This window comes from Bubalus kerabau, chromosome 7 (assembly GCF_029407905.1).
Source record: "Bubalus kerabau isolate K-KA32 ecotype Philippines breed swamp buffalo chromosome 7, PCC_UOA_SB_1v2, whole genome shotgun sequence".
Lineage (NCBI taxonomy): Eukaryota > Metazoa > Chordata > Mammalia > Artiodactyla > Bovidae > Bubalus > Bubalus kerabau.
In genome coordinates this window covers 101,883,100-101,909,581 of record NC_073630.1, presented here as the reverse complement: position 1 = coordinate 101,909,581, position 26,482 = coordinate 101,883,100, and the positions used below count along the sequence as shown (strand labels likewise).

Below are 26,482 nucleotides of genomic sequence, written 5' to 3'. Positions count from 1 at the left end.
TAAAAGATGAAAAATAATAAGACACAGAAGAAGAGGGACTTTCCTGGTGGTCTAGTGGCTAAGACTCCCAGCTCCGAGTGTAGGGGGCCTGGGTTTGATCCCTGGTCAGGGAACTGATCCCACGTGCTGCGGCTAAGACCTGGTGCAGCCAAATAAATATTTTTTAAAAAACCACTAATGAAGACATTAAAAAGGGGGAAATGCCTTAAATGGTTCTAAAGTAGCCTCAACTCCCTGTTGAAATAAAGGCAAGTAGCCAAATTGTACTGACACTTTCAAGCATATATTCCTATTGTGACCATAAAACAGTAAGATAATGGAGAAACTAGAGTGTGTGCACTCAGTTGCTCAGTTGTGTCCAACTTTGCAACCCAATGGACAGGCAACTCTGTCTATGAAATTTTCCAGGCAAGAATAATGGAGTGGGTTGCCATTTCCTCCTCCAGGGGATTTTCCCGACCCAGGGATCGAACCAGCATCTGTTGCATCTCCTGAACTGGGCAGGCGGATTCTTTACCACTGTGCCACCTGGGAAGCCCCAGTAGAGAAACTTGAAAAAAAAAAATAGCATTTTTAAGACGCAAACATACCACAAAATAATTTTAAACTTATTCACTTGAAAGAAGTGTACAAATCAATTACCTAGTTTGTTCTAACAATGTGTTTATAATTTAGATGATAAACCAGCCTTACCTGTATATTCATTGAAATGAAAATTGTAGAGGGAGAAGAAAACTTTGAGAAATCTAGTACATCTACCCCGTTTTATAGATGAGGAGATAGTGAGGCAGCTGCTGTGCTGTGCTGAGCTCACTTGTGTCCGACTCTTTGCAACCCCATGAACTGTGACCCGCCAGGCACCTATGTCCATGGGGATTCTCCAGGCAAGAATACTGGAATGGGTTGCCATGCCCTCCTCCAGGGGATCTACCCAACCCAGGGATTGAACTCAGAGGGATAGGGTAAGATGCCTGGCCCGTGCTGTGCTGCTGGTCATGCACAAACAGGAAACTCAGCTTTCCTGAGACCCTCGTTCAGTGCTTTCCTGACTGTCTTTACAGTCAAAGAATTATGCCCTTTGGGACAATTAAGTGTTTGCTCCCAACAAAAGTACCTACACTATGATATTTATCTTGGGAGTTTGGGTTTTTTTTATTTATCTTAGGCTGCACTGGGTCTTCGCTGCTTCCCAAGGGCTTTCTCTAGTTGCAGAGTAGGGGCTACTCCTTGTTGCACCGCATAGGCTTCTCATCGTGGTGGCTTCTCTTGTTGCAGAGCACCAGCTCTAGGTGCGTATGTGTTCAGTGGTTGTGGAACACAGGCTTAGTCACCCTGCAGCATGTGGGATCTTCCTGGACCAGGGATCGGATCCATGTCCCCTGCACTGGCAGGCAGATTCTTAACCACTGGACCACCAGGGAAGTCTTTTACAGTTTCCTTGACCTTTCCAGGCTGCTGCTAATTGTCTCCTATTAGTGATTGTCACTAACTGACAGAATTCTTCTCATCAGTTCTGTTTTACTCTAATTTGCTACAGATGGCAATGGCACCCCACTCCAGTACTCTTGCCTGGAAAATCCCATGGACGGAGGAGCCTGGTGGGCTGCAGTCCATGGGGTCGCTAGAGTCGGACATGACTGAGCGACTTCACTTTCACTTTTCAGATTCATGCACTGGAGAAGGAAATGGCACCCCACTCCAGTGTTCTTGCCTGGAGAGTCCCAGGGCCGGGGGAGCCTGGTGGGCTGCCGTCTCTGGGGTCGCACAGAGTCGGACAGGACTGAAGCGACTTAGCAGCAGCAGCAGCAGGAAAGGAAGTAGTCAGGTTTAGTAACTGTCTAAAATAAGACTAAATCGATTCTGAGGTAGACTGAAGTGTCTGTCTTTGCTGAAGTTTACTTTTATAACTCTCAAATGACGTTTTTTAGGTTGAATTTCTGATTTGGGGGCTATATCCTAGGTTGCTAAGATTATTTCCTAGACTAGCCGATCTCTAATTGAAATTTTAAAGTATGTTTCCATAAGTATTTCAGGACAGAGGTTTCCAAATATTTTGCTGCAATCTGAAAGTTAGTTGTTCAGTCATGTGTGAGTCATTGTGACCCCATGGACTGTAGCCCTCCAGATTCCTCTGTCCACAGACTTCTCCAGGCAAGAATACTGGAGTGGGTAGCCATTCCCTTCTCCAGGGGATCTTCCCGACCCAGGGATCAAACCCGGTCCCCTACATTGCAGGTAGATTGCTGCAACCCAGAATTTTCATAAACAGAATTTACCCTTATTATATGCCATATCCTTACTATATGTATGTGTGCATATAAATGCATATATAAAATTTAATGTGAATTATGACTCACTAAATTGATTTCAAGATGCACTAATAGATTTGAAAAACAATTATAGGATGCAAAAGACATACTGTAACTATTTAGAAGGCAAAAATATTCATCAGTTGTTTATATTTCAAAATAGGGCAAAATAAGACAATGAGAAAACGTATAGTGGCTCTCAACAGGCTTTTTTTTAACCTACAATTCACTGGTATGGTGAAAAACCCTTTTCAAGCGTGTCACCAAATTTTAATCAAGTGGTTAAAATTTATCCTTTTGCATTAGGATTCTCAAATGAACTCTAAAGATGCTGTGTTACACATACAGGAAGTATATAATGAAACTCTTCAATGCTTCTAAGTAAGAGTTCTAGCTTAAACAGGTTAAAAAAGCTTATGTTCTGGTGAGCTTGCCTTTTAAATGGAAATCTGAATGATATCTTAATGTCTACAACTACTAGACTGAAGCTTATCAGGCAGAAACACAAGTGAACTTCTTCATTTTCTTTTAAGTGTTTATAACTTAGAGTAGAAATACCCAAACCAGGTTTTTAGAGTTGTAGGGAAGCAACTGATTTCTCTTTCACACCAAATTTTTCCCTGACTCAAAGTGAAAAAAAATTTTTTTCTGATTGTATAAAATGACACTTTCATTTTTTAAAATAAATGAAACAATACAGAAAAGTACAAAATGGAAAGTAAAAAAAAAAAAAAAAAATCACTGTTAATAGGTGAACTTTATAAAACTAACAGACTCACAGACATAGAAGACAAAAGTATGGGTCCCAAAGGCAAAACGGCAGAAGGGATAAATTAGGAATCTGGGATTAACATATACACACCATATTCTATATAAAACAGATACACAACAAGGGCCTACTGTACAGCACAGGGAACTACATTCAAAATCTGGCAATAACTGATAATGGAAAAGACTCTGAGAAAGAATATATATATATACACATATAACTGAATCACTTTGCTGTTCACCTGAAACAAAACGCTGTTCACTGTAAATCAACTATGTGTGCTAAGTTGCTTCAGTTGTGTCCGACTTTGTGTGACCCTATGGACTGCAGCCCACCAGGCTTCTCTGTCCATTGGCTTCTCCAGGCAAGAATACTGGAGTGGGTTGCCATGCCCTCCTCCAAGGGATCTTCCCAAATGAACTATACTTCAATATAAATAAATAATTTTTAAAAAATCACTTAATATTTTAAAGACATTCTTCCAGATCTTTTTCCTTACATCTGTTCACAATCCTAAATGCCCATCCAGGCATTCTTCCATTCCATAAATATTTATCAAGAGACCACTGTGTTCCAGGCATCCTGCCAGGGCAGGGGGTGTAACAGAGAACCAGATGCAGACCTCGTACTTGAGCAGCTCACAGTCATGAGGTAGACAGTGTTTTAAGTACTAAGATTCAGTTCCACATTGTGTGTGCAAGAGGTACCTCGGCCAGAATTGGAGGAACAGCAGGCTGGGCTTCAGAAAGGATGTGACATCTGATCTGAGTCTGAAGGGTAAGGGCTAACCTCCAGGACTAACAGGGAGAATGGGCATATCAGGCAGATGGAGGAGAAAGTCTCCAAGGCCAGAATTGGCAAGAAATGCCTTACGGAAGGAACATGGACTCTAAGAAGGCAGAGAGGGAGGGAGGAGATGAGCTGCAGAGCCCAGCAGGAGCTGCATTTCGTCACAGAGGCTCTGGGAGCCACAGGAAGGAGTTAGCCTACAGTTCCAGGTAATGGGAGGCCCAGGCAGCAGGAATGTGACTGGTGTAAATTGAACTGCATCCTCGAAAAAGATGTATCATCCATCATGCTGATCCCCAGTTCCTCAGAGTGTGCTCTTATTTGGAGGTGGGGATCTTTACTCATCAAGTAAAAATGAGGTCACTAAGGCACACCCGAATTCAACATGACTGCATCCTCATAAGAGGAGGAAATGTGGACACAGAAACACACATGGATAACGGAAGACGATGTGCAGAAACACAGCGAGAAGACCACCATCTATCAGCCAAGGAAAGAGGCCTGGAACAGACCCTCACCTCACAACCCTTAGAAGGAACTAACCGTGTCAGCACCTTGATTTTGGACCTCTAGCTTCCAGAAGTGTGAGGCAATGCACTGCTGCCATTTGAACCAAACAAAAATAAAGGGATCTGTAAAACCAGCGATTTTAAATAACAGTGAATAGTGAGTATTAAATTTATAAGGCATCACAGTCACTGTGTTTTTTTGCTTCCCACTTAGAGAAAATAATAGGGAATAATAGGGAAGCCTGGTGTGCTGCAGTCCATGGGGTCACAAAGAGTCAGACATGATTTAGTGACTGAACAAGAAGAGAAAATAAATATATCTATGTATTTTAACCACAGATCCTAAAAAATTATTTTTCATAAATCTGTTCTCTGGATAACTGCACTGGCATCAGTGATCTTTGCCTCAAACCAATGGTATCAGTCTAGAACTCTTGTAGATTAGTTACATATTAAAACTACTGAAGTATATGAAGTACACAAAACTACTGAAGTATATTCCACTATTTCAAGATTCAGTTTTTACCACCCAGAGGGTCTCTACCATCTGAAAAATGCAAAAAAAAAAAACAAACAAACCTGTCAGCCTACATGCCCTCACTCTGCTGATCAAATATCGAGATTGTGATACTATGCAAATACCACCAAGAAGTTTTTAAAAAGAGAAGGACGAAACTAAGAGTATGAATACACACAGCGTTAGTGTATAAACTGCAAGAAAGAACAGCATGTTTTATTTTACATCAAAAAGGTCATTCACTTACGTTCTGAGGATGGAAGAATGAGGCAGCTTAAGAATCTTTCTTACATAATCGTAGACTTTGCTACTGCACAAGTAGAGTGTACACGCAAACTGCTTCATTTCTGCGGAGTACTCAGCTGTTTCTCTCCAGTTATACAACTCCCACTTAAAATCTGTCAAGAGTAAATTTATTCTTCGTGATGAAAAATGTGTACAGTAACATTTTCAGACACAGATCATAGTATTTGGATATAAAAATGTGCTAGGCACCAAAATTCAAATATAATCCCATTTTAACTGAGTTGGTTCAGAGGTTACTATCCAGTCTTAGAGACTATCAATTTATCTTGTTCACTGTGGATCATTTCACTAAAAAGAGGGACGAAAAATGTTTGAACCTAAGTTATTATGTTTTACTATTCATTAGCAGCCTATGTGGATATTTTTGGAGGAACAGGAAAGAAAATGAAATAAAGGAGTAAAATTAAGTCTCTGGATTATGAGGACATTCATCTGTTTTAGTTTGTTCCTTGGTTACCATTTATTTGAGAGTAAAAATTAGACACGAGAAACGTTTTGAGGGATATAGTATACGGCATTAATCAGAATGAAGAGACAAATCTTTCCTACCATTGAGAAAAAAAAATTCTCTGTTCCTGGTGAGGACCCCTATTTATAACCTATATTCCCCACCTGGAAAAACACAAAATATGCTCCTCCACTGGAGGTATCTACTCCTTTTGACATGCTTTTTTTTTTTTTTTTTTTTTTAACCAGAATGCAAATCCAAAAATCCCTACTCCTTTCATCAAAGAGTATGTTGGCAATTCTTATGTTACCCCTCTTCAAATATCCTGGTTCACGAAGAAGACTAGGTAGTCTTTCAATGGACATATATATACTCTATAGAGTATTTTAGAAAAAACTTTGGAGACTTACACAATTTTCAGACTCAAAGAAATTTTGCAAATTATCTAGTTCAACTCACTGCAATAAAGGCTTTAGTGATAAATTATGCAGCAGTTAAAACTGCTTACAAAGAATTTACAGTGACAAGAGTGTGACTATAAAAAGTGAAAAGTACAATATATGGTATAAACTATATGATCTCATTTCTGGGTTGTAGGATTATGTGTTGTTTTTATCATTTATACATTTCTTTGCTTCTCCTATAATAAACATAGAACTTTTAAAAATGGACAATCGTAACAAGATTTTGGTGATTATTTTTCATTTTTCTTATTTATGCTAGAGACTCTTCAGCTAAAGGCATATTTTCATAGGCAATACAAAATAAAAATGTAATATTTCATAAAAATTAGGAGCTGTGCAGTAAGTATTACAGGTCATTGGGGAACATACCAGAAAATTGTGCTCGTAGCAGACATTCTGTTTCTTCTGTAAGTAGCTTCTCTTCTATAAGCGCATCAATTAGTTGTAAGCCCTTTCTCTTCTTGATCATCCTGTAGTTTTTTGCAGAAGCAAGTCTTTTTTTGGACACTTGCAGCATCTGTTGCACCTCAGCTAGTTTCTCTGCTCCTATTGTCAGAGGTCTCTTTAAACTGTAGTTATGGTCTTCAGTAGCAACCTCTTGAGAATTATCAGGAAGTGGCTGTTTGAGGATTTTCTGTCTTGCTTTACCTTTAAGGTGTACACCTTGGAGAACCTAGGACACAAATGGAAAATGAGGTTTATTTCAGAAATTATCACACAATGATTATCTATTAAAATATCACTGAATACAAAGCACTCGCCTGGTTGCCATGGAGAATTAGGTATGAAAGAAAAGGTAATAATCTCTGATTTTTAAAAATGTATAGTCTCCAGGACAATGTACACAAGTTTTTTGGTGGTGGGATCCATACAGAAATAGTAGCATAATGCTGAGTTTCTGAAATGATTCAAGTAACTAGTGAAAGGTGGTGATAACTTGGGAAGGTTTTGAGTTGTTCTTTGAAAGAGTAATAACATGGTTAATAAAGGGGACTGGGAAGTTATTTGTGCAGAAGGGAAGGCATAGGACAGAGCATGGGCCCTGGAATTAGACTCCTGGCTCCCTCACTTAAAGCTGTAATTTAACCTCTATAATCCCTTAACTTTTCATGTATAAAATATGGATAACAATACAGAGTTGACGTGAGGATACAATAAGCTAATTTACATAAATTGCCTAGTGCACTGCCTGGACCATTGTGGGTCTCAAAAAATTCTAACTATTACTGATTTTAAACAAAATCATAAAAGCAAGGCAATTTATCATATATGAGTAGGTAAGTATTTGTGGTTCCAAAAGAGAATTCAGAGTAGTCAGAGATGCACAAATCAATTAATAAAAAGCTCTTGGAACTTAGTGTTTGGATGTGACACCAAGGATATTCTTCTGAAAGAGGGAATGAGATAAAACAACACTGAAAAGAGATTCCAGTGAATAAGAGGATGGTTAGGGCAGTGCCAGGATAGAATAGTCGGGTGACTATATGAAGACTGCAGACAGTGACTGAGTCACATATGAGTGAGTGTGTGACTAAGGGGTAAAAGGATAACATAAAAACAATCAAAAGAAACATAAAAATGTAACACCAATACTGGTGATTGACTCATAGAAAATCTTCTATTTCCTGTATACTTCTTTCCATATCAATGCTAATGATTAGGTACATTTCTGGTCAAAATCAATAACATTTTGGGGGAAAGCCAAAAAAAAAAGGGTAGATAATTTCAAAGTATTGGGTTGGCCAAAGAGTTCATTCTTTTTTGTAAAATGGTTCTAACAAAAAAGAGCCATCTTACAAAAAGTTGTCTTTAACCTCATTTGAAACAATTTTGTTAGACTGTTTTGTGACAGCTGTCATATCAGCATGCATTAAAAAAAACCAACTATCAAAATTGGTGCATTTTTGTGCAGCCATTTTAATATTAAAGGTGGGGAAAAAAGCACGAGTTTCAGCATATTATACTTAATTACTGATACTTCAAGAAAGGCAAAAATGCAACTGAAACGCAAAAAAAGATTTGTGCAGTGAATGGAGAAGGTGCTGTGACTGACTGAACGCATCAAAAGTGGTTTGCAAAGTTTTATGCTGCAGGTTTCACTGAATGATGCTCCATGGTCAGGTAGACCAGTTGAGGTTGACAGCAATCAAATCGAGACATTGAAAACGATCAACACTACACCATATGGGAGATAGCAAACATACTCAAAACATCCAAATCAAGCTCTGGAAATCATTTGCACCAGCCTGGTAATGTTCATCACTTTGAGGTATAGGTTCTACATAAGTTAAGTGAAAACACCTTGACCATATTTCCACATGTGACAACTCTCTACTGAAATGTAATGAAAACATTCCATTTTTAAGACAAATTGGGATGGGCAATGAAAAGTGGATACTAGACAATAATGCGGAATGGAAGAGATTCTGAGGCAAATGAAATGAACCACCACCAACCACAAAGGCTGGACTTCATCCAAAGAAGGTGATATTGTATGTATGGTGGGTTTGGAAAAGGGTCCTCTATTATGAGCTCCTTCTGGAAAACCAAGTGATTAATCACAATGAGACCAAAAAACACATAATCTCCCATCAGGCTAATGGAAGGCTGTGTGTTCCTTTAATGACCAGGCAAAGTCTGTTATGGCTTTGTTGGGAAGTTTTGATTCACTGGCTGTATTCACCAGACACTGCACCTTTGGATTTCCAATTATTTCAGTTTTTACAAAATGATCTTAACAGAAAAGAATTTAATTCCTTGTAATATTGTGAAAGACACTTGCAAAAGTTCTTTGCTCAAAAACATAGAAAGTTTTGGGAGGAAAGAATTATGAAATTGCCTGGGAAATGGCAGAAGGTAATGGAACAAAACAGTAAATATGTTGTTCAAACAAGTTCTTGGTGAAAATGAAAAATGTGTCTTTTATTTGCACTTAAAAACTAAAGGAACTTTTTGGCCAGCCCAATATTATGAAAACTGTCTAATATTTAAACAAAACCCTGAATTCTAAGGCTATTTACATTCACTAGTTGATTTTTGTGATCACATCAGTAACCTTTATGTATTTCTAGGCATGATTTGCATATATACACCTTCCAAAGCATAATTATTAATATTAATACATATGTATTTTTAAAATATTATATAATATTACATATATATTTTTAAAAACAAAAGTATTGTATTATTGGATTTACTTTTTAGGCCTAGGTTTTCGGTTTTGCTTTTATCTCTGTAAATCCTAGCTATAACGTGAGCAGTCTCAATTTTCAGTTTCTATAAAGTTGAATTCTGTTTACACCTAGATTTAAGTACCTTGTACAGAGAAACAGAAGGCACAGCTCCTTTTTTCAGCTTTCTTCTTATGCCATATGACTCAAAGTCACTTTCTTGAAAATGTTTGGAACATAGCATAGCACCTGGTCCTGGGATCCAAATCTTTTTGCTTCTGGGGTCCATACGATTAACAGCCCTGATCCATTTTGAGCGCTGTATAGTATCAGTTGGAAATCTACAGCAATCATATTAAAGTTCCATTAACATGAAAACATCATAGTAATACTACAGTATTATTTATTACACAAACCCATTTATTATTTAACAGCTTTATGTAAACATTAAGTCCAGCTAAAGTTTAACTCACTTGATCTGATTTCATTTTTCAAAGTTCTTTGACTTTTTAAATCCAAAAGCTCAGTATCTAAGTGATCTCATCTGTTTCAACTTGTATGTGGACAATTCTCACATTTACTATCCTGCACATTCTATCTGCACAGCCTACACTTAACAGAATCTGCTCAAATTTAACATGTGTGTCTTTCCTTTCCTGTGGCGATTTTAAACTATATCCACAGATTCTTTGGTACGCCTCCTTTCAAGGGATGGAGCCTATTTCCCTCCCCTTGAGTGTGGGCTGGAGTTTGTGATTTGCTTCTAAAGGTGATAATGGGCTGTAAGAGCAGATCAGGAAAAAACACTGAAGATTTGTCTTCCTTGCTCTATTGAATGGTTTTTCTTTGGGGAAAGTTACCTGCCATATCATAAGCAGCCCTGTGGAGAGTCCACTTGGCTAGAAACTTGAGTTCTCCAGTCAAAGGCCACATGAGAGCCTTTTTGAAAGGATATCCTTCGGCCTCAATCAAGGCTTCAAGTGACTGCAGTCTTGGCTAACATTTTGATTGCAATCTTATGAGTCTCCCAGTCACACCCAGTTAATCCACTCCACAATTCCTGACCCTCGGAAATTTTGTGAGAAAACAGATGCTTCTGATGAATTTTGAGGAAATTCATTACTAAACAGTAGAAAACAAGTAGAAAAATCCGATGGATCACAGAAAAAGCAAGCAAATACCAGAGAAACATCTACTTCTTCACTGACTATGCTAAAGCCTTTGACTGCGTGGATCACAACAAACTGGAAAATTCTTACGAGATGGGACTATCAGACCACCTGACCTGCCTCCTGAGAAACCTGTATGCAGGTCAAGAAGCAACAGTTAGAACCGGACAAGAAACAACAGACTGGTTCCAAACTGGGAAAGGATCACATCAAGTACGTATATTGTCACTCTGCTTATTTAACTTATATGCAGAATACATCATGTGAAACAGCAGACTGGATGAACCACAAGCTGGAATCAAGACTGCCAGGAGAAATATCAACTACCTTAGATATGCAGATGACACCACCCTAATGGGAGAAAGTGAAGAGGAACTAAAGAGCCTCTTGATGAAGGTGAAAGAGGAGAGTGAAAAAGCTGGCTTAAAACTCAACATTCAAAAACCAAAGATGATGGCATCCCGTCTTATCACAACAAGGGAAATATATTGGGGAAAAAATGGAAACAGTGACAGACTTTATTTTCTTGGGCTCCAAAATCACTGCAGATGGTGACTGCAGCCATGAAATTAAAAGACGCTTGCTTCTTGGAAGAAAAGCTATGACAAACCTAGACAGTGTATTAAAAAGACATCACTTTGCTGACAGAGGTCCATGTACTCACAGCTATGGTTTTCTAGTAGTCATGTCTGGATGTGAGAGTTGGACCATGTAGAAGGCTGAGTGCTAAAGAATTGGTGCTTTTGAACTGTGGTGCTGGAGAAGACTTGAGAGTCCCTTGGACTGCAAGGAGATCCAACCAGCCAATTGTAAAGGAAATCAACCCTGAATATTCATCGGAAGGACTGATGGGGAAGCTCCAATACTTTGGCCACCTGATGGGAAGAGCTGACTCATTGGAAAAGACCCTGATGCTGGAAAAGACTGAAGGCAAGTGGAAAGGGCGATAACAAAGGATGAGATGGTTGGACAGTATCATTGACTCTACTGACATGAGTTTGAAGAAACTCTGGGAGATGGTGAAGGATAGGGAATCCTGGCGTGCTGCAGTCCAGGGGGTCGCAAAGAGTTGGACACGACTTAGCAACTGAACAACAAAAGAAAACAAGTACATTTCTTACACTCAGTTTTTCTATTTTGTTTTGAAAGGACAACTTTTTCCTAGCCTTGAACATAAAAACTACCTAGCATTTTTCTACTTGTCAATCCCAGCCAAATTTTTTATATTCAGAATTATTTATTATATTCAGAAATGAGTGAGGGAAAAAACTGATGAGATTAAATCACAGAACTGCTCTATCTGCACCTTCTTCTTTATCTTGGAGACAGATTGACAGGTATCACTCTTACATATTTTAACTCATGCTTTAAAGTGCACAGTTGTAAAGAACTGAAACTGGTAAAAAAAAAGTTTCATTTCCTCAGCTAATTTTGTTAGGGAAATGATATGTCAAAATGGCAAAACATAATTCTGAGATACTCTCTCAATCACCTTGAGAAACAACAGTGAGTTGGAAAACCTGCATTTAAGCCTCCATTCCCTTTTTCAGCCATGTGGCACTAGATACATCTCTCAGTCTATCAGCTTCCTCCAGGGCGGCAGTAAGAGTGTATGACACAGATGTGTTCAGAAGCACTCTGTAAATGGAAAGGTACCATCTAAAGTTTGTTCTTTGTTAGGAACAACTAATTCCACTTTGGGGGCTTTTTATCTTATTGTTCCAGAAAAATGATGCTACACAATCATGAGAGAATGTACAGGGAATTATTTTCCAATAAACAAAGGCACATCTCTTTTCACTGGGTTTTCTTAATGATGGTGCGTGTTTGTGAGGCAACATTTCCAGATTGAGTGTAGTCTCTTAGCAAGTCAGGGACCATAAAAAGTTGGCTGGTCTACCAAGGTACATTACTAGCCTGATTTTCCGATGCAGAGCTTCCCAACTGGCACACCTGGAGGGCACAGCTATCAACGCCCTTAGCCCATGGGGTGGGCCTGGGCCACCTGGAGCTCTTGAAGTAGTTACATTAAGCCAGTCCCAAACAGGTTTCTAGGTTTGTAGCTTTCTGATGTGTAAAATGACATGGAAAAGGCTGGTAAATACTGTAGTCTTTAACCAGCATGATTGAGTTCTGGACAAAAATAAATTGGTATTAATAATTGATAATACTTTTAAAGCATTTACCTTGTTTTGTATGTTTTAAAGACATTTTTAGTCTCAGAAAAAAAAAAAAAAGCTCAGTAAGACAGGTTTTTATCCTTTTACAGAAGATGAAACCAAGACTGGAGCAGCCAAGTTTAGCCATCAGTAAATAGTCAGTTAATATTGGAATTAAGGAGCTTCCCTTGTGGGCCAGTAGCTAAGACTCTCTGCTCCCAAGGTAAGGGGCCTCGATTCCATCCCTGGCCAGGGAACTAGATCCCACGTGCCGCAACTAAGAGTTGCAAAGCCACAACTAAAGATCCCGCATGCTGCAACTAAGACCCAGAGTTCCTGTGTGTCACAGCTATGGCCCAGACCAGCCACATAAATCATATTTAAAAGCAAATAGATTAACTAATCAAATAAAACTGGAATCCAGAGGTCCCCAGTCTAAAGCCACCTCTCAAAGTGAAGGTCGCTTATTCGTGTCTGACTCTTTGCAACCCCATGGACTATACAGTCCATCAAATTCTCCAGGCCAGAATACTGGGGTGGGTGGCCTTTCCCTTCTCCAGGGGATCTTCCCAACCCAGGGATCAAACCCAGGTCTCCCGCATTGCAGGTGGGTTCTTTATCAGAAAAATTCTCAACCAATCACCATCTCATATACACAATAATGAATTGGCTTACAGTGTAACACAGAATCCATTTTCTTCCTCCTGTTGACTATGCCTTTTTTACACTGTTAGTGAGGATTTACCTCTGGCTCCCTGCACATCGAATATTTTCCAGAAAAGTGGCTAACAAAACCTCTTCTACAGGGGTTACATCCAGGGAGGGAGAGAGAAAGGACTGAGGGGGAGGGCTTTAACTACACCTATAGCTTAAGCCTCTTCCAAAAAAGAGACAAGCAAACATGTTACCATCTGCTTATTGAAAACAGATGTTTGTAACATATAAATAAAAGTTTAAAACAGAATTCATTACAACAGTTCAGGCAGAACTGTTCCAAATTACCAATACATATATTTCTTTGGTTATGAAATAAATTTCTTAATCTCTTTATACCTACAGAAAGAGAATATATCAAAGGGTCACTTCAATTCTTAACTTGCCGGTCCCACTTTCCATTTAAGTCATTCATATGTTTGACAGAGCACCAATATTCTCATAATAATATCAGAGGCATGTATTCAAAATTTTTGTTATGGAAAGAGTGCCATGATCAAATAGTTTGAAGATGGCAGCTTCAGGCAACAGCAAGTTGATTAACTCTCTCCTTCCCATATTACCTTTTTGCTGAGCCCTTACTGCAGACCAAAGCCTTTGACTGTGTGGATCACTTTAAACTGTGGGAAATTCTGAAAGAGATGGGAATACCAGACCACCTCACCTGCCTCTTGAGAAACCTATATGTAGGTCAGGAAGCAACAGTTAGAACTGGACATGGAACAACAGACTGGTTCCAAATAGGAAAAGGAGTATGTCAGGCTGTATATTGTCACCCTGCTTATTTAACTTATATGCAGAGTACATCATGAGAAACGCTGGACTGGAAGAAGCACAAGCTGGAATCAAGATTGCCAGGAGAAATATCAATAACCTCAGATGTGCAGATGACACCAACCCTTATGGCAGAAAGTGAAGAGGAACTAAAAAGCCTCTTGATGAAAGTGAAAGAGGAGAGGGAAAAAGTTGGCTTAAAGCTCAACAATAAGAAAACTAAGATCACGGCAACTGGTCCCGTCACTTCATGGGAAATAGATGGGGAAACAGTGGAAACAGTGTCAGAGTTTATTTTTTTGGGCTCCAAAATCACTGCAGATGGTGACTGCAGCCATGAAATTAAAAGACGCTTACTCCTTGGAAGCAAAGTTATGACCAACCTAGATAGCATATTAAAAAGCAGAGACATCACTTTGCCGACAAAGGTCCGTCTAGTCAAGGCTATGGTTTTTCCAGTGGTCATGTATGGATGTGAGAGTTGGATTGTGAAGAAAGCTGAACGCCCAAGAATTGATGCTTTTGAACTGTGGTGTTGGGGAAGTCTCTTGGGAGTCCCTTGGACTGCAGGGAGATCCAACCAGTCCATTCTAAAGGAGATCAGTCCTGGGTGTTCATTGGAAGGACTCATGCTAAAGCTGAAACTCCAATACTTTGGCCACCTCATGTGAAGAGCTGACTCGTTGTTAAAGACTCTGAGGCTGGGAGGGATTGGGGGCAGGAGGAGAAGGGGACGACAGAGGATGAGATGGCTGGATGGCCTCACCGACTCGATGGACATGAGTTTGAGTAAACTCCGGGAATTGGTGATGGACAGGGAAGCCTGGCGTGCTGCGATTCATGGGGTTGCAAAGAGTCGGACACAACTGAGCGACTGAACTACTGCAGACCAGTGTTACCTTGTCACTAGGACTTACACCACAGTATCCTAACTCCTTCTCTCCTCTCTATTCTTTCCTGTCTTCCTTACAGCTTTCTAGCTGTCAGGAAGGCCAACAATTCCTTCTCATTCATACATAGACTGTGGTTAATTCTGCACACATGTACCATTAACAGAAGTACAGACAGAATGTATTTAGGTTGGAACAGAGGTATAGAGGAAAGGCTCACAGAGGAACTTGGACTCTTATTTTTTAGGCACTAAAGAGCCCGAGGGATTAAAACACTTCCCTAAAGGAGTGAGCATGGTAAAATTTGCATTTTTAGAAACATAATTTCCAGTAATCTAGAAAATGAGGACTTTACTGATAGCTCAGTTGGTAAAGAATCTGCCTGCAATGCAGGAGACCCCAGTTCGATTCCTGGGTTGGGAAGATCCCCTGGAGAAGGGAAAGGCTACCCACTCCAGTATTCTGGCATGGCTTGCAAAGAGTCAGACACAACTGAGTGACTTTCACTTCACTAATCTAGAAAATGAAATAAACGGGGAAGAAATCAGGCTGGAAGAGTCACAGCACACTGGTGTACTAATTGTATCAAAAAAAAATTTTTTTTTAATTAAGCAGGTCTTGCTCTGGTCCACAACATATGAAACAAATAAAAGCAATAAGTGAGTTCTTCCTTATTTAAAGAAACTAGGAAAAAGGCTGGAGAAGGCAATGGCACCCCACTCCAGTACTCTTGCCTGGAAAATCCCATGAACAGAGGAGCCTGGTGGGCTGCAGTCCATGGGGTTGTGAGGAGTTGGACACGACTGAGCGACTTCCCTTTCACTTTTCACTTTCATGCACTACACTGGAGAAGGAAACGGCAACCCACTCCATTGTTCTTGCCTGGAGAATCCCAGGGATGGAGGAGCCTGGTGGGCCGCCGTCTATGGGGTCACACAGAGTCGGACACTGAAGTGACTTAGCAGCAACAGCAGCAGGAAAAAGGCACAGGAAAAACAGGGCAGCAAACGTTGAGAAAGAAATCAAAGAAAAGGGAGAGAACTAGGGAGAGGATGTCAGGAACAGCCAAAGGAGGTGTGGGTTTCAAGTAGTGACCAGTATGATTAAAAGTTAAACAGGTCAAGAGAAAGACTTATTAATATAATTGCTCATTTAGGTTTGGCAAGATTACCAATAACCCTCAGTCAGTGGGTGTGGACAGGTATCTGGCTGCGGTAGGTTGATAAGTCAACAGGACTTAGGGAAGTAGGCGCAGGCTTCTGTTTTGAGGAACTTGGTTGTAAATGGAAGGAGAGTGGTAGGGTAGTGCAGAGGTGCACAAAGGTTCAAGAGTTTGAGTATATTTAAAAGTGGAAGTAATTCAAGCGTGTTCAGTGTTTTTAGGCAAGTAACCATCAGAGAGAGCAATTTAAAATGAAACTAGAACAAGAACTAAGTGATGGAAGCAAATCTCAGAGAAGAAAGGATACAATTACAGCAGCTTAGGTGGAGGAAGGGCCTTCCTTAAAAATAAGCAACACTACAAAAGGCCTACCATACATAATTGAAACTCCTTGACATGTTTTTAGATAATTTGTTTCCTACATCTTCACTTTCCATTCTTTTATTTTCCCATGCTGTGCTCTGTGCTGTGCTTCTTTGCTCAGTCATGTCCAACCGTTTGCGACCCCATGGACTGTAGCCGGCCAGGCTCCTCTGTCCATGGGGATTCTCCAGGCAACCACTGGAGTGGTTCACCATTTCTTCCTCCAGGGTATCTTCTCAACTGAGGGATCAAACCCAGGTCTCCCACATTGCAGGCGGATTCTTTACCATCAGAGTCACCAGGGAAACCCTTTTCCATGCTATTTCTATTTAAATGCTATCCTCTATCCACCTCACCCTCCATTCTAGATAGAGTTCAAGGTCCAATTCAAATACCACTTGTCCCCTACAGTTCTTTTTGATCTTTTCATAAAAGTCCTTTGTCTACTTTTGTCTAACTCGCTACCTCATCATACTGCCTTATTAGGCTACCACTTTAAAAAATACCGAACATTTCTTTCCCTCTGAGAGGATCTGTTCTACCCACTTTTCTACCTCGCATTAATTTCAGTGACCTTTACCAGACTGTCCCACAGATGTGGGTTCAAATTTGACCAGTCTGAAAATACACCCCATTCCTGTGCCAAATGAAACTTCCTTGCCATGACCAAATACAGCCAGAATTGGACCTGGCTTGTAGAGCTGGGCTAATGATCGTGAACAACTGGTAAAGACTCACAGTACTAGTTAAAATCTGAAAACAAGGGCCTTCAGAACCCTCCCGGGTACAAAAGCCCTGTGTCTCCTGTTTCTTATTTCTAAAAGTGGGGTGTTGTGTGTGGGGGGCGGGGGGGTGGAGGGAAGGTGGTGGAATTCAGTCTCCCAGGCCTTCTCTGAGTTCCAAAGAGATCAAAGCAGTGACTAATTAGGGAAATCAGGGAAAGCAGAAAAGTAGCACTTAAACCAGATAGCCTGAACAATAAATAGTTCAGTGACAACACAACAGTCCCAATTCCTCCTCAAGGGATACACATAACAACGTTTTGGCTATCTTTAGGTAGTTCTGTAAAAACCAAACCCCACCCAGGTGGAGAATGGTGACTACCTGCGGATCACAAGACCTTAGACCTCAGGTTTGGGACCAGAGGTCTAACCACAACCAGAAAGCTGATGATTCAGCTTCTCCAAACACCAACCTGTTACCCCCACTCAATCAGAATAACGTCACGCACCCTGCAGCCCTCATCCCAAATGCCGCTTTGAAAAAATTTAAAAGCCATCAGGGAGTTCAGAACTTTTCAACACCATCTATCCATTCCCCTCGCTTGGCACCCTGCAATTAACGCTGGACCTTCCTTCACCACAACCCGCTATCAGTAAGTTGGATTTGCTAACCGGAGGGAGAAAGGAGGCGAGCTCTATTCCAAACAAGCTCTATCACGAGCTCTATTCGTAACAAACGCATCTGTACTCAAGCTCCCAAGCAAGACACACACTAAAGAAAGCGCACGCCTTCAACAGTTCTTCTAAACTGCCTTCCTTTCTCCTCTCTTCAATAAAACGACGGAAAGGCAGCAAGACTCCTTTAGAGTAACTCCTGCTAAAAGCTACTGGGGTCCGGTAGGCAAGCTACAGGGCACTGGTAGGCAAGGAGAAAACAAGCACTCCGCAGACACACTCCGCAGACAAACATTGAGCAAGATGACTAAACTGAGCGTTACCCTCCAAGTTGCCCAATTCCCTCCCCCGCCCCACGCTACGCACGACACGTCGACGGCGTGACGCACCACCCGGCCCCGCCCCCACCCCCGTGGCCTGCAGCGCCTGGCCCTGCTGGGAGCTAGCACGGAGGCTGTTCTCACGCACTGGTGGAAAGAGAGGCCGCGCTCCCGGCTCAGCACGGTGTCTCGTGTGCTGCAGCCCACTGCCGAGCAACTTCGGGTCATCTTCTTGCTATGTGGGGCTCCACCTCCGGTGTTCCCGCGACAGCATGAGTCGCGGTCAAGTTAACTCCGCCCGCTGCCGCCGCAGCTACCACCTTTATTTGTTTGAGAAAGGCGGGCTCTTAAGGCTCCTTGGCTCCCGCCCTACCTCTCCGCGGGCGCTGCGCTCGCCGCCGTGGCCAATCACAGAGCACGTTACGTCGCAGCAGCCAATCGGAAAGGCCGGGGGGTATTAAGCCAACCTCTGGGCCTCCCCTCGCTCCTCGTTGGAGGGTGGTAAGTGTATTTCACAGCAATGGGCTCTTTTTCGTCCGGCCTGGTGAAATCTAGGGCCATCCGCGCTTCTTCCGAGGCTCGGCCAGAGAATGCCAAGGGGGAGAGGCAGGACAAAAGTTGAGGCGAATCCAGAGGCATGCCGGTGGGTCTCAAGGTGCGAGCTCTGAAAATGACGGGAGGTCTAGGAAAAGATGAACGTGGCGCCCTAGAAATATTGAAGGCAAAATTAGAACCCAAATAAATTATTTAATGGGGGGGCATGTCATTTTCTTGCATTTTATTTTGCAGTTATCTGATGCGGAGATAATGTCGGAGCTATTGGTAGAGTAGGTATGTGACCTCAGGATTTAATGAGAATTTAATACCAAGATAAGTCGGTTTTTAATTCAACGAGCTCTTTCCTGCAAGATCCTTTGCCGCAATGGAGATTAAGAAGGAGATAAGGTAAGAAGGTTCTGGGGGTTTGGGGGGAAGCTCACGGTCTAGTGGGGACTCGTCAATAGAAGTACTAGGAGGGGCAGGAGGGAGGGCAGTGAAATGGTTTTGCTTGGGATGTGCGGCATCGTGGATAGTTTTCAGGAGTGAGAAGATCTTAGAACGATGTCATTTTTTAAGCTCTTTATGTTTACGGGATGAGACTTCAGTTTTTACAGAAGAAACAAAATGGAGCCAAGGTGGGACGTACTTTCTATTTTGTATGTTTGAAGACATCCTTAGTATATTGTGTAGCATCTTTCCTGCTTAACGTTGGAGGCTCATTAAAGAAAACGAATGTTCGTAACTTTTTTATTTCTGTCTCTAGCCGCAAGAATGAGTCCAGCATTTCCAAGCAAAGTTGTTCTTTCTCCCTTGTTACTTAATCCAGATTCTGGCTGAAAAGATTCATCTCAAGGTATTGTTCACAGTTGCTTTCCATTATAATATGCTTATGTAGTATTCAGTTCAATCCTTGGAAGGAAAGTTATGACCAACCTAGATAGTATATTAAAAAACAGAGACATTATTTTGCCAACAAAGGTCCGTCTAGTCAAGGCTATGGTTTTTCCAGTGGTCATGTATGGATGTGAGAGTTACACTGTGAAGAAAGCTGAGTGCTGAAGAATTGATGCTTTTGAACTGTGGTGTTGGAGAAGACTCTTGAGAGTCCCTTGGACTGCAAGGAGGTCCAACCAGTCCATCCTAAAGGAGATCAGTCCTGGGTGTTCATTGGAAGGACTGATGCTAAAGCTGAAACTCCAATACTTTGGCCACTTCGTGCGAAGAGTTGACTTGTTGGAAAAGACCCTGATGCTGGGAGGGATTAGGGGCAGGAGGAGAAGAGGACGACAGAGGATGAGATGGCTGGATGGCATCACCGACTCCATGGACATGAGTTTGAGTAGACTCCGAGAGTTGGTTATGGACAGGGAAGCCTGGCGTGCTGCAATTCAGGGGGTCGCAAAGAGTCGGACACGACTGAGCGACTGAACTGAACTGAACTGAAAAAGTGTTGATTCCAGGGAAGTACGCTTAGTCTCTTTGAACCCATTAAAGGTAACTTTAAATGGAGACTTAAAGTTACCATTATGGAGTATTAAAAGAGCAATGCTTGCGGGTGTTGGACATTTCTGATTGAAGTAGAGCCCTGGGCGAAAGGGCTGCTGTTAAGATGCGTTCAGGACCTGCTGCAAGCTGGGCACGGAGGTGGGTGCTGCTCCTAAGAGAGTCCAGGTGCAGGCACACATTTTTCATTTTCTTAAGCTAGAGCTGCCAATTCAGCATCAGAGTACAAAGAAGGGATTTTTTTCTTTCCTGCTGAATTAGTTCATGAGAATGTGGCTCTCAAAGTCTTGACAGTATCCATCTAATTATTTATTACAGATGGGTTTCAGGAAACTGCAATGCTGGGGAACAATTGACTTAAATGCACACCTGCTCAATGAAAGTAACCGACTTACTTTACAGCCACAGGGGGTCAGTGCTGTGGGTATTCTTAGTGTGCTTCTGGATAGGGAAGCATGCAATCCTTTATAAATGGCATCATTGATGTTGAGTTGTATTTATGTATTTTTACATTTGCTAATAAGCTTTATATACTTTTTGTTACTATTTTTCATTTTTTTCCTGGTCACATTGAAGTTCTCAATTTATTTCTCATTTGATTATATCTTTGCTTCCTTCGATAGCTTCATATCCAATGATTAAACATTTTCATTGCTGTTCACATAATGAACTTATGTGATTACTGAATATGTGAATGAGGATATGTAAGCTGTATTAAAGATATTATTTGTAGAAAGCATTGACCAAGGCAAAAAATAATTTGAAATAAAATATCTGTTTTCAGGAATTGTATTCTTGAAGATGTCGGGAAAAGATTCCTGGGTCTTGGAAGAGAATTACTAAAACTGCAGGGGAGGTAGTGTAATATCTTCCTTTTTTTAGCATATTAAGTATTCCTGGTACAAAAGCAGTGAGTGGAAGGGGAGGATTGTCCAAGTAAAACATATATTTATAAAGGGTTGAGTGAAATCTAACTTTCTGTTTTATGTTATAAAATCTCATTAATTGCTTACTTGGGGAAAAATTAGTAACAGCTAATGCTTATTGAGTTGTACTAAATGTTTTGTATTTGCATGATTTTTTGTTTTTAACACATTTTTCTCAACTGTGAAAGCAAAAATAGAGGCTTTGCCTTCTAGGACTGGTATCTTCCTTATTGACTACCTATCTTTTTGTCAGATTTTTAGCTAATATTACATTTATTTGTCATCCTGATATAATAAAATGTATTTCTAGTAACTGACATATTCTCACTGAATTTTTCATCCTGTTCTCTGGGGATTTTTGTTCTTGAGAAGGCCTTGGGGTTTTGAAATTATTGGTGACTGAGTATAAAGTCAGTTCTGAATCCAATCCTTGCCCATGAATTTTAGACCTTTTCAGTTAATTCATAAGTTGTACATTTTACTTTTTTGGATATGGATTATGACCTTCAGGGACTTCCCTCATGGCTTGGTTGTTTAAGAATCCGCCTGCAATGTGGGAGACCTGGTTCGATTCCTGGGTTGGGAAGATCCCCTGGGGAAGGGAAAGGCTACCCACTCTAGTGTTCTGCCCTAGACAATTCCATGGACTGTATGTATAGTCCATGGGGTTGCAAAGAGTTGGACACGACTGAGCGACTTTCACTTCACTTCACTTCTGACCTTCGGTGTTAGTGTTTATTGCTGTGTAACAGATTGCTCAATATTTGGCGATTTAAAACAAACACTGATCAAACAGTAAGGAAAGGAGGTAGAAGACAGACATCAGCTTCCAAACTGTCTTCAGTTTGCAAGCCTCCATTCCCTGATGACTGTTGGCTGAAGGCTTCAGTTCTTCTTCACCATGTGAGCCTTTCCCTGAGCTTCCTGAGTGTTCTTACCACGTGATAGCTGGCTTTCCCCAGAGGGACTGGTCTAAGAGAAAAGCCAAGATGGAAGCTTGTCTTTTAATACTTTTTTTTTTAATTTGCTTGAAAGTGACAAAACATCGCTTCTGCCCTGTTCTTTTGGCCTTAGTGTGGTGTAGGTGGGTGTACAAAGGTGTGACTACCAAGAGGGGAGGGGTCATCAGAGACCATCTTGGAGCCTGGCTGCCGCTGCTGCTGCTAAGTCACTTCAGTCATGTCCGACTCTGTGCGACCCCATAGACGGAAGCCCACGTAATTAAGTATTATTGTTGTTGGAGCCATTTCCCCTCTCCTAATTCCTCCTATGTGGAAGTGGTTAGAGAAGCTCAGTAACACTAAACCGTAGATAGAAATTGTGTATCCTTTGCCTTATTATTTTCTTGGGGTGCAGAATGACTTGGAAAAGTTGAAATTTCTATTTAGAGTATTTCAAGGAATGTAGTCTGATTGCTTGTAGGCAATTACACAAATATTTGAGATAGGATGGATTAAAAATACAAATATGCAGTATCAGAATTAGAGTAGTTTGCCCTTTTTCCCCAAAGGGTGAGTATATGTCCTTTTCTTTCTGCTGCTTGCCGCCGCCCTGGGCTCTGTCCCTCTTAATGAGCAAAACAGACCTTGTCAAGCAGTCGTAATGTTCTGCTGCTGCTGCTAAGTTGCTTCATTCGTGTCCGATTCTGTGCGACCCCATAGACGGCAGCCCACCAGGCTCCTCTGTCCCTGGGATTCTCCAGGAAGAACAGTGGAGCGGGTTGCCATTTCCTTCTCCAGTGCATGAAAGTGAAAAGTGAAAGTGAAGTCGCTCAGTCGTGTCCGACCCTCAGTGACCCCATGGACTGCAGCCTACCAGGCTCCTCTGTCCATGGGATTTTCCAGGCAAGAGTACTGGAGTGGGGTGCCTTTGCCTTCTCCACATAATGTTCTAAATAGGCAGAATTCTAATTAGTTCTGGAGACTTGTAATCTTTTGAGTCTTTTCCCATCATCACTGCTTGAAAGTTCTTTGTTAGCAGAGACAACTCTCCCACTTTTCCTTTAAAGTTTTAGTGTTTATGATCACTGGAAACCTTGTCTGGTAACAAAGACGTTACACACAGAGCGAGGTATAACCAGTTTGGGGATGTGTTAAGGTATGGGTTCAGTTCAGGTCAGTCCCTCAGTCATGTCCGACTCTTTGTGACCATGCATTGCAGCACGCCAGGCCTCCCTGTCCATCACCAACTCCCAGAGTTCACTCAAACCCATGTGAATTGAGTTGGTGATGCCATCCAGCCATCTCATCCTCTGTAGTCCCCTTCTCCTCCTGCCTCCAATCTTTCCCAGCATCAAACTCTTTTCCAATGAGTCAACCCTTCACATGAGTATTGGAGTTTCAGCCTCAGCATCAGTCCTTCCAATGAACACCCAGGACTGGTTTCCTTTAGGATGGACTGGTTGGATCTCCTTGCAGATCATCGAAAAAGCAAGAGAGTTCCAGAAAAACATCTATTTCTGCTTTATTGACATGCCAAAGCCTTTGACTGTGTGGATCACAATAAACTGTGAAAATTCTGAAAGAGATGGGAATACCAGACCACCTGACCTGCCTCTTGAAAAACCTATATGCAGGTCAGGAAGGTATGGGTACTCTTCCAATATCAGGGTTAATGTTGAGAAGACACCTCCAAGTTAGCATAAGCTAACCTGTACAAAGTAGTAAGTGACATGCTTGAAATTATCTTTGTTGAGTTTTTTCCAGTCATAGTAAAATTGGAAGTCTTATCTGTTCTACGTGAGAAAACGGAAAACTATAGAAATGTGCCTTTATGTATTTTTAAAGGGGAGCTAAGCAATAAAAACTTAAAACTAGAGCTTAAGTTGAAAATAAGTACAAATGTCCAATGATTAAACTTTTCCACTGCTGTTCACATCATGATTTGTTGTGATTAACGTATGTGAATGAGGACATAATGAAGAAAAGAAAATCATGATGCATATAGTTAAGATGTGGTTTTTGTATATTGACTTGCCTGTAAATGTTTTTCATTTTAGGAATAAAATTGAAGGGTGTTTTTCTTAGAGAACACCATGTGTGAGATTTATCAAGAATTTGAAGATTTATATAAGGTAAGAAGTTTATAAACTTATTTTTTTTAAGATAGTAATTTTAGAAAAACATTGGATTTTGTATTTGTTATGTATTGAGCATAATGTGGATATTTAATTAAAATTTTTCCTCATTCAGCTTTTAAAGATAAAAAATATTATTTCAAAGATGGTATAACTTTCATTTGATTAAGGAGAGGCTGTTGGGTGGGTTGGGGGGTGGCAGGACTTTTAACCTTGATAGTCATCTTAAAAAAAGTAATAATAATATAATTCTCTCAGGCCATGAAATTCCTAGAGGTCATATATTCTTCGGTTTAAATTGGCTGAATTATTGGATATTCTATAAATAATTCTTTGGTATGCTTGTGGATGACCATCCTTTTACTTGAGCTTTGTTCAAGAACAGTAGATAGGCAGGTAGTCAGAGCTGAGAACCTCAAACCTAATACCAGATTAACCTGCTATGAATTAGGCATGGTATCTTGGGGTGTTTCTCAAATTTAACTAAGTTAATTTTCTTTGATATAAACTTTATGGCCCTTAGTGATAAGATATATGAAATTAACGCATTCAAAAACAGAATTTAAACATTAATGGGCTGGATGCTACTGTTTTCCAGAAGTACACATAGTACTGGCTGCTGTTCAATAAATTTTATACACATATGGTCTTGTGATTGTGAAGTTCTGCAATCTGGACAACAGTACAGTTATCCAGAACTTTAATCTTTTGCAGTCCTTAAGACTGTTAAAATGAGGGGAGGGGCTCTAAATTCTCCATAAATTTAAACACTCTAAAAGGGTGTTTTTGGACTGTCTGTAAATCCTTCTTTGAAGAATTCTATATAACATTACCTCCAACATTCTTTCAGTGAGTATTTCAGAGTCTTAGAATTAACATTCTTTTCAGAAAAACTTCAGTTTTATTTGATCTAGAACTTGGTTGGCTAGTAGTTAACTAAATTGGGTTAAAAGTTGGCTATTTTGTGAATTTCCAACACAAGTTTTTCTTTTTTAGATACGGGTCCTTTGCGCCATTTCAACACGCGTGAATCTTTTCACACGGTAGTTAAACAGCACCTGACCCACAGCAGCACAGCGGAACTTTTAATTGTCACAATATTAACTGTGTATTATTGCATAAACTTGGCTACGGCTCTTTATTCCAGAATCATTATGCAAAGAAAAGGTGTGCATCAAGAATGGTATCAGTTACATCACTTCTTTCAAAGCCTTGGTCATGGAACATGTTAGTCACACAGATAGCAAAGCATGTAACTGTGTTGCCTCCTTGCCTCCCAGTGATAAGCCCATGAAACATTTTACAAAAGTGGATAATCAGAAGAGGGAATTGGTCATATATATGACTGAACTACAAAGAAATGAAAAATGATTAACACTGCAGGTAAAATTAGTGTTAGAAGCTTTGATGATACCACGACCAACATGAAGCTACAGTACAAGCCACATTTTTTAAGAGTCTGAATATAAAAGCAAGGTAAAGTTGGTTCAACATCTTTTAGTGTAAAATTTCACCAAGAACAGAAAGCTGCTTATGGTTGAAATGAAGCATTTACTTCTCCTTTGTAGTGTAATCAAGAACAAATACCAGTTTGGCATTGAAGTCAGTTGCTACATTGAAGGAAATGGTAATTACAAGGACATCTGTTTACTGCCAGTAAAGGCTGGTTTCATCTCAAAGTCAACACAAACTAATGTTAAACTACCTAGAGAAGCTACAAACTCAGATAAGGATGTTACTGTGAAATGTGCGCTCAGATTCCAATAACTACAGGCAGTCCTTGCAGTAGTGAGAGGCTGTACTGTGGAAAAACTGCAACATTCGGATGGGATGTAAATGGAGTTAGAAGATAGAGATGACCGTGAGAGTGTTGACGCTGCTGCCATTCAAGAAACAGTTCTAGGTATGTAGGAGGCAGAACACCAGTGAAGTTTTATGTAGGAAAGCAGTTGTAAACAATGTGTCTCAAAAGAAGTGATGTTGTTGAACAACTTAACATTGAAGGAACTTGCAGAACTATCATGACGTTGACTGTTAAAAGATAAAATTTTGGAAGCTGATTCAAACTTGGAAATGAGTATGACAGTTTGCCAAGGCATAGATAAGATGCCTTGGCATCTCACTCCATATTATAAGTTTTATAATGAGAAAGCAAGCACATTTCAAAACTACTTGATACATTTTTTTTAATAAAGAAAGAAAACGTAA

The 26,482-nt window shown here is 40.5% G+C and overlaps 1 protein-coding gene and 1 long non-coding RNA gene across 5 annotated transcripts in view; one reads left to right on the top strand and one right to left on the bottom strand.

The window, feature by feature from the left end:
• The window catches only part of THAP9 (THAP domain containing 9), a 20,898-nt gene extending 2,340 nt beyond the window's left edge, over positions 1-18,558 (bottom strand). For both annotated transcript variants that reach the window (XM_055588940.1, XM_055588941.1), the window contains exons 1-4: positions 18,378-18,558; positions 9,427-9,622; positions 6,481-6,784; positions 5,141-5,291 (exon numbers count right to left, since the gene is read on the bottom strand). In XM_055588940.1, coding sequence (XP_055444915.1) covers positions 5,141-5,291; positions 6,481-6,784; positions 9,427-9,622; positions 18,378-18,457 — 731 coding nt within the window. In that variant the 5' untranslated portion in view covers positions 18,458-18,558. The remainder of the gene's footprint in view (positions 1-5,140; positions 5,292-6,480; positions 6,785-9,426; positions 9,623-18,377) is intronic.
• LOC129658057 (uncharacterized) lies at positions 18,550-26,482 on the top strand. 3 transcript variants are annotated; one of them, XR_008717248.1, is made up of 6 exons: positions 18,550-18,730; positions 19,019-19,174; positions 19,533-19,622; positions 21,057-21,128; positions 24,197-24,271; positions 25,271-26,482. It is a non-coding gene; the product is annotated as an uncharacterized LOC129658057 (long non-coding RNA). The 3 variants fall into 3 exon arrangements; XR_008717247.1 differs by lacking the exon at positions 18,550-18,730 and adding an exon at positions 18,737-18,872; XR_008717246.1 differs by lacking the exon at positions 18,550-18,730 and adding an exon at positions 18,737-18,884.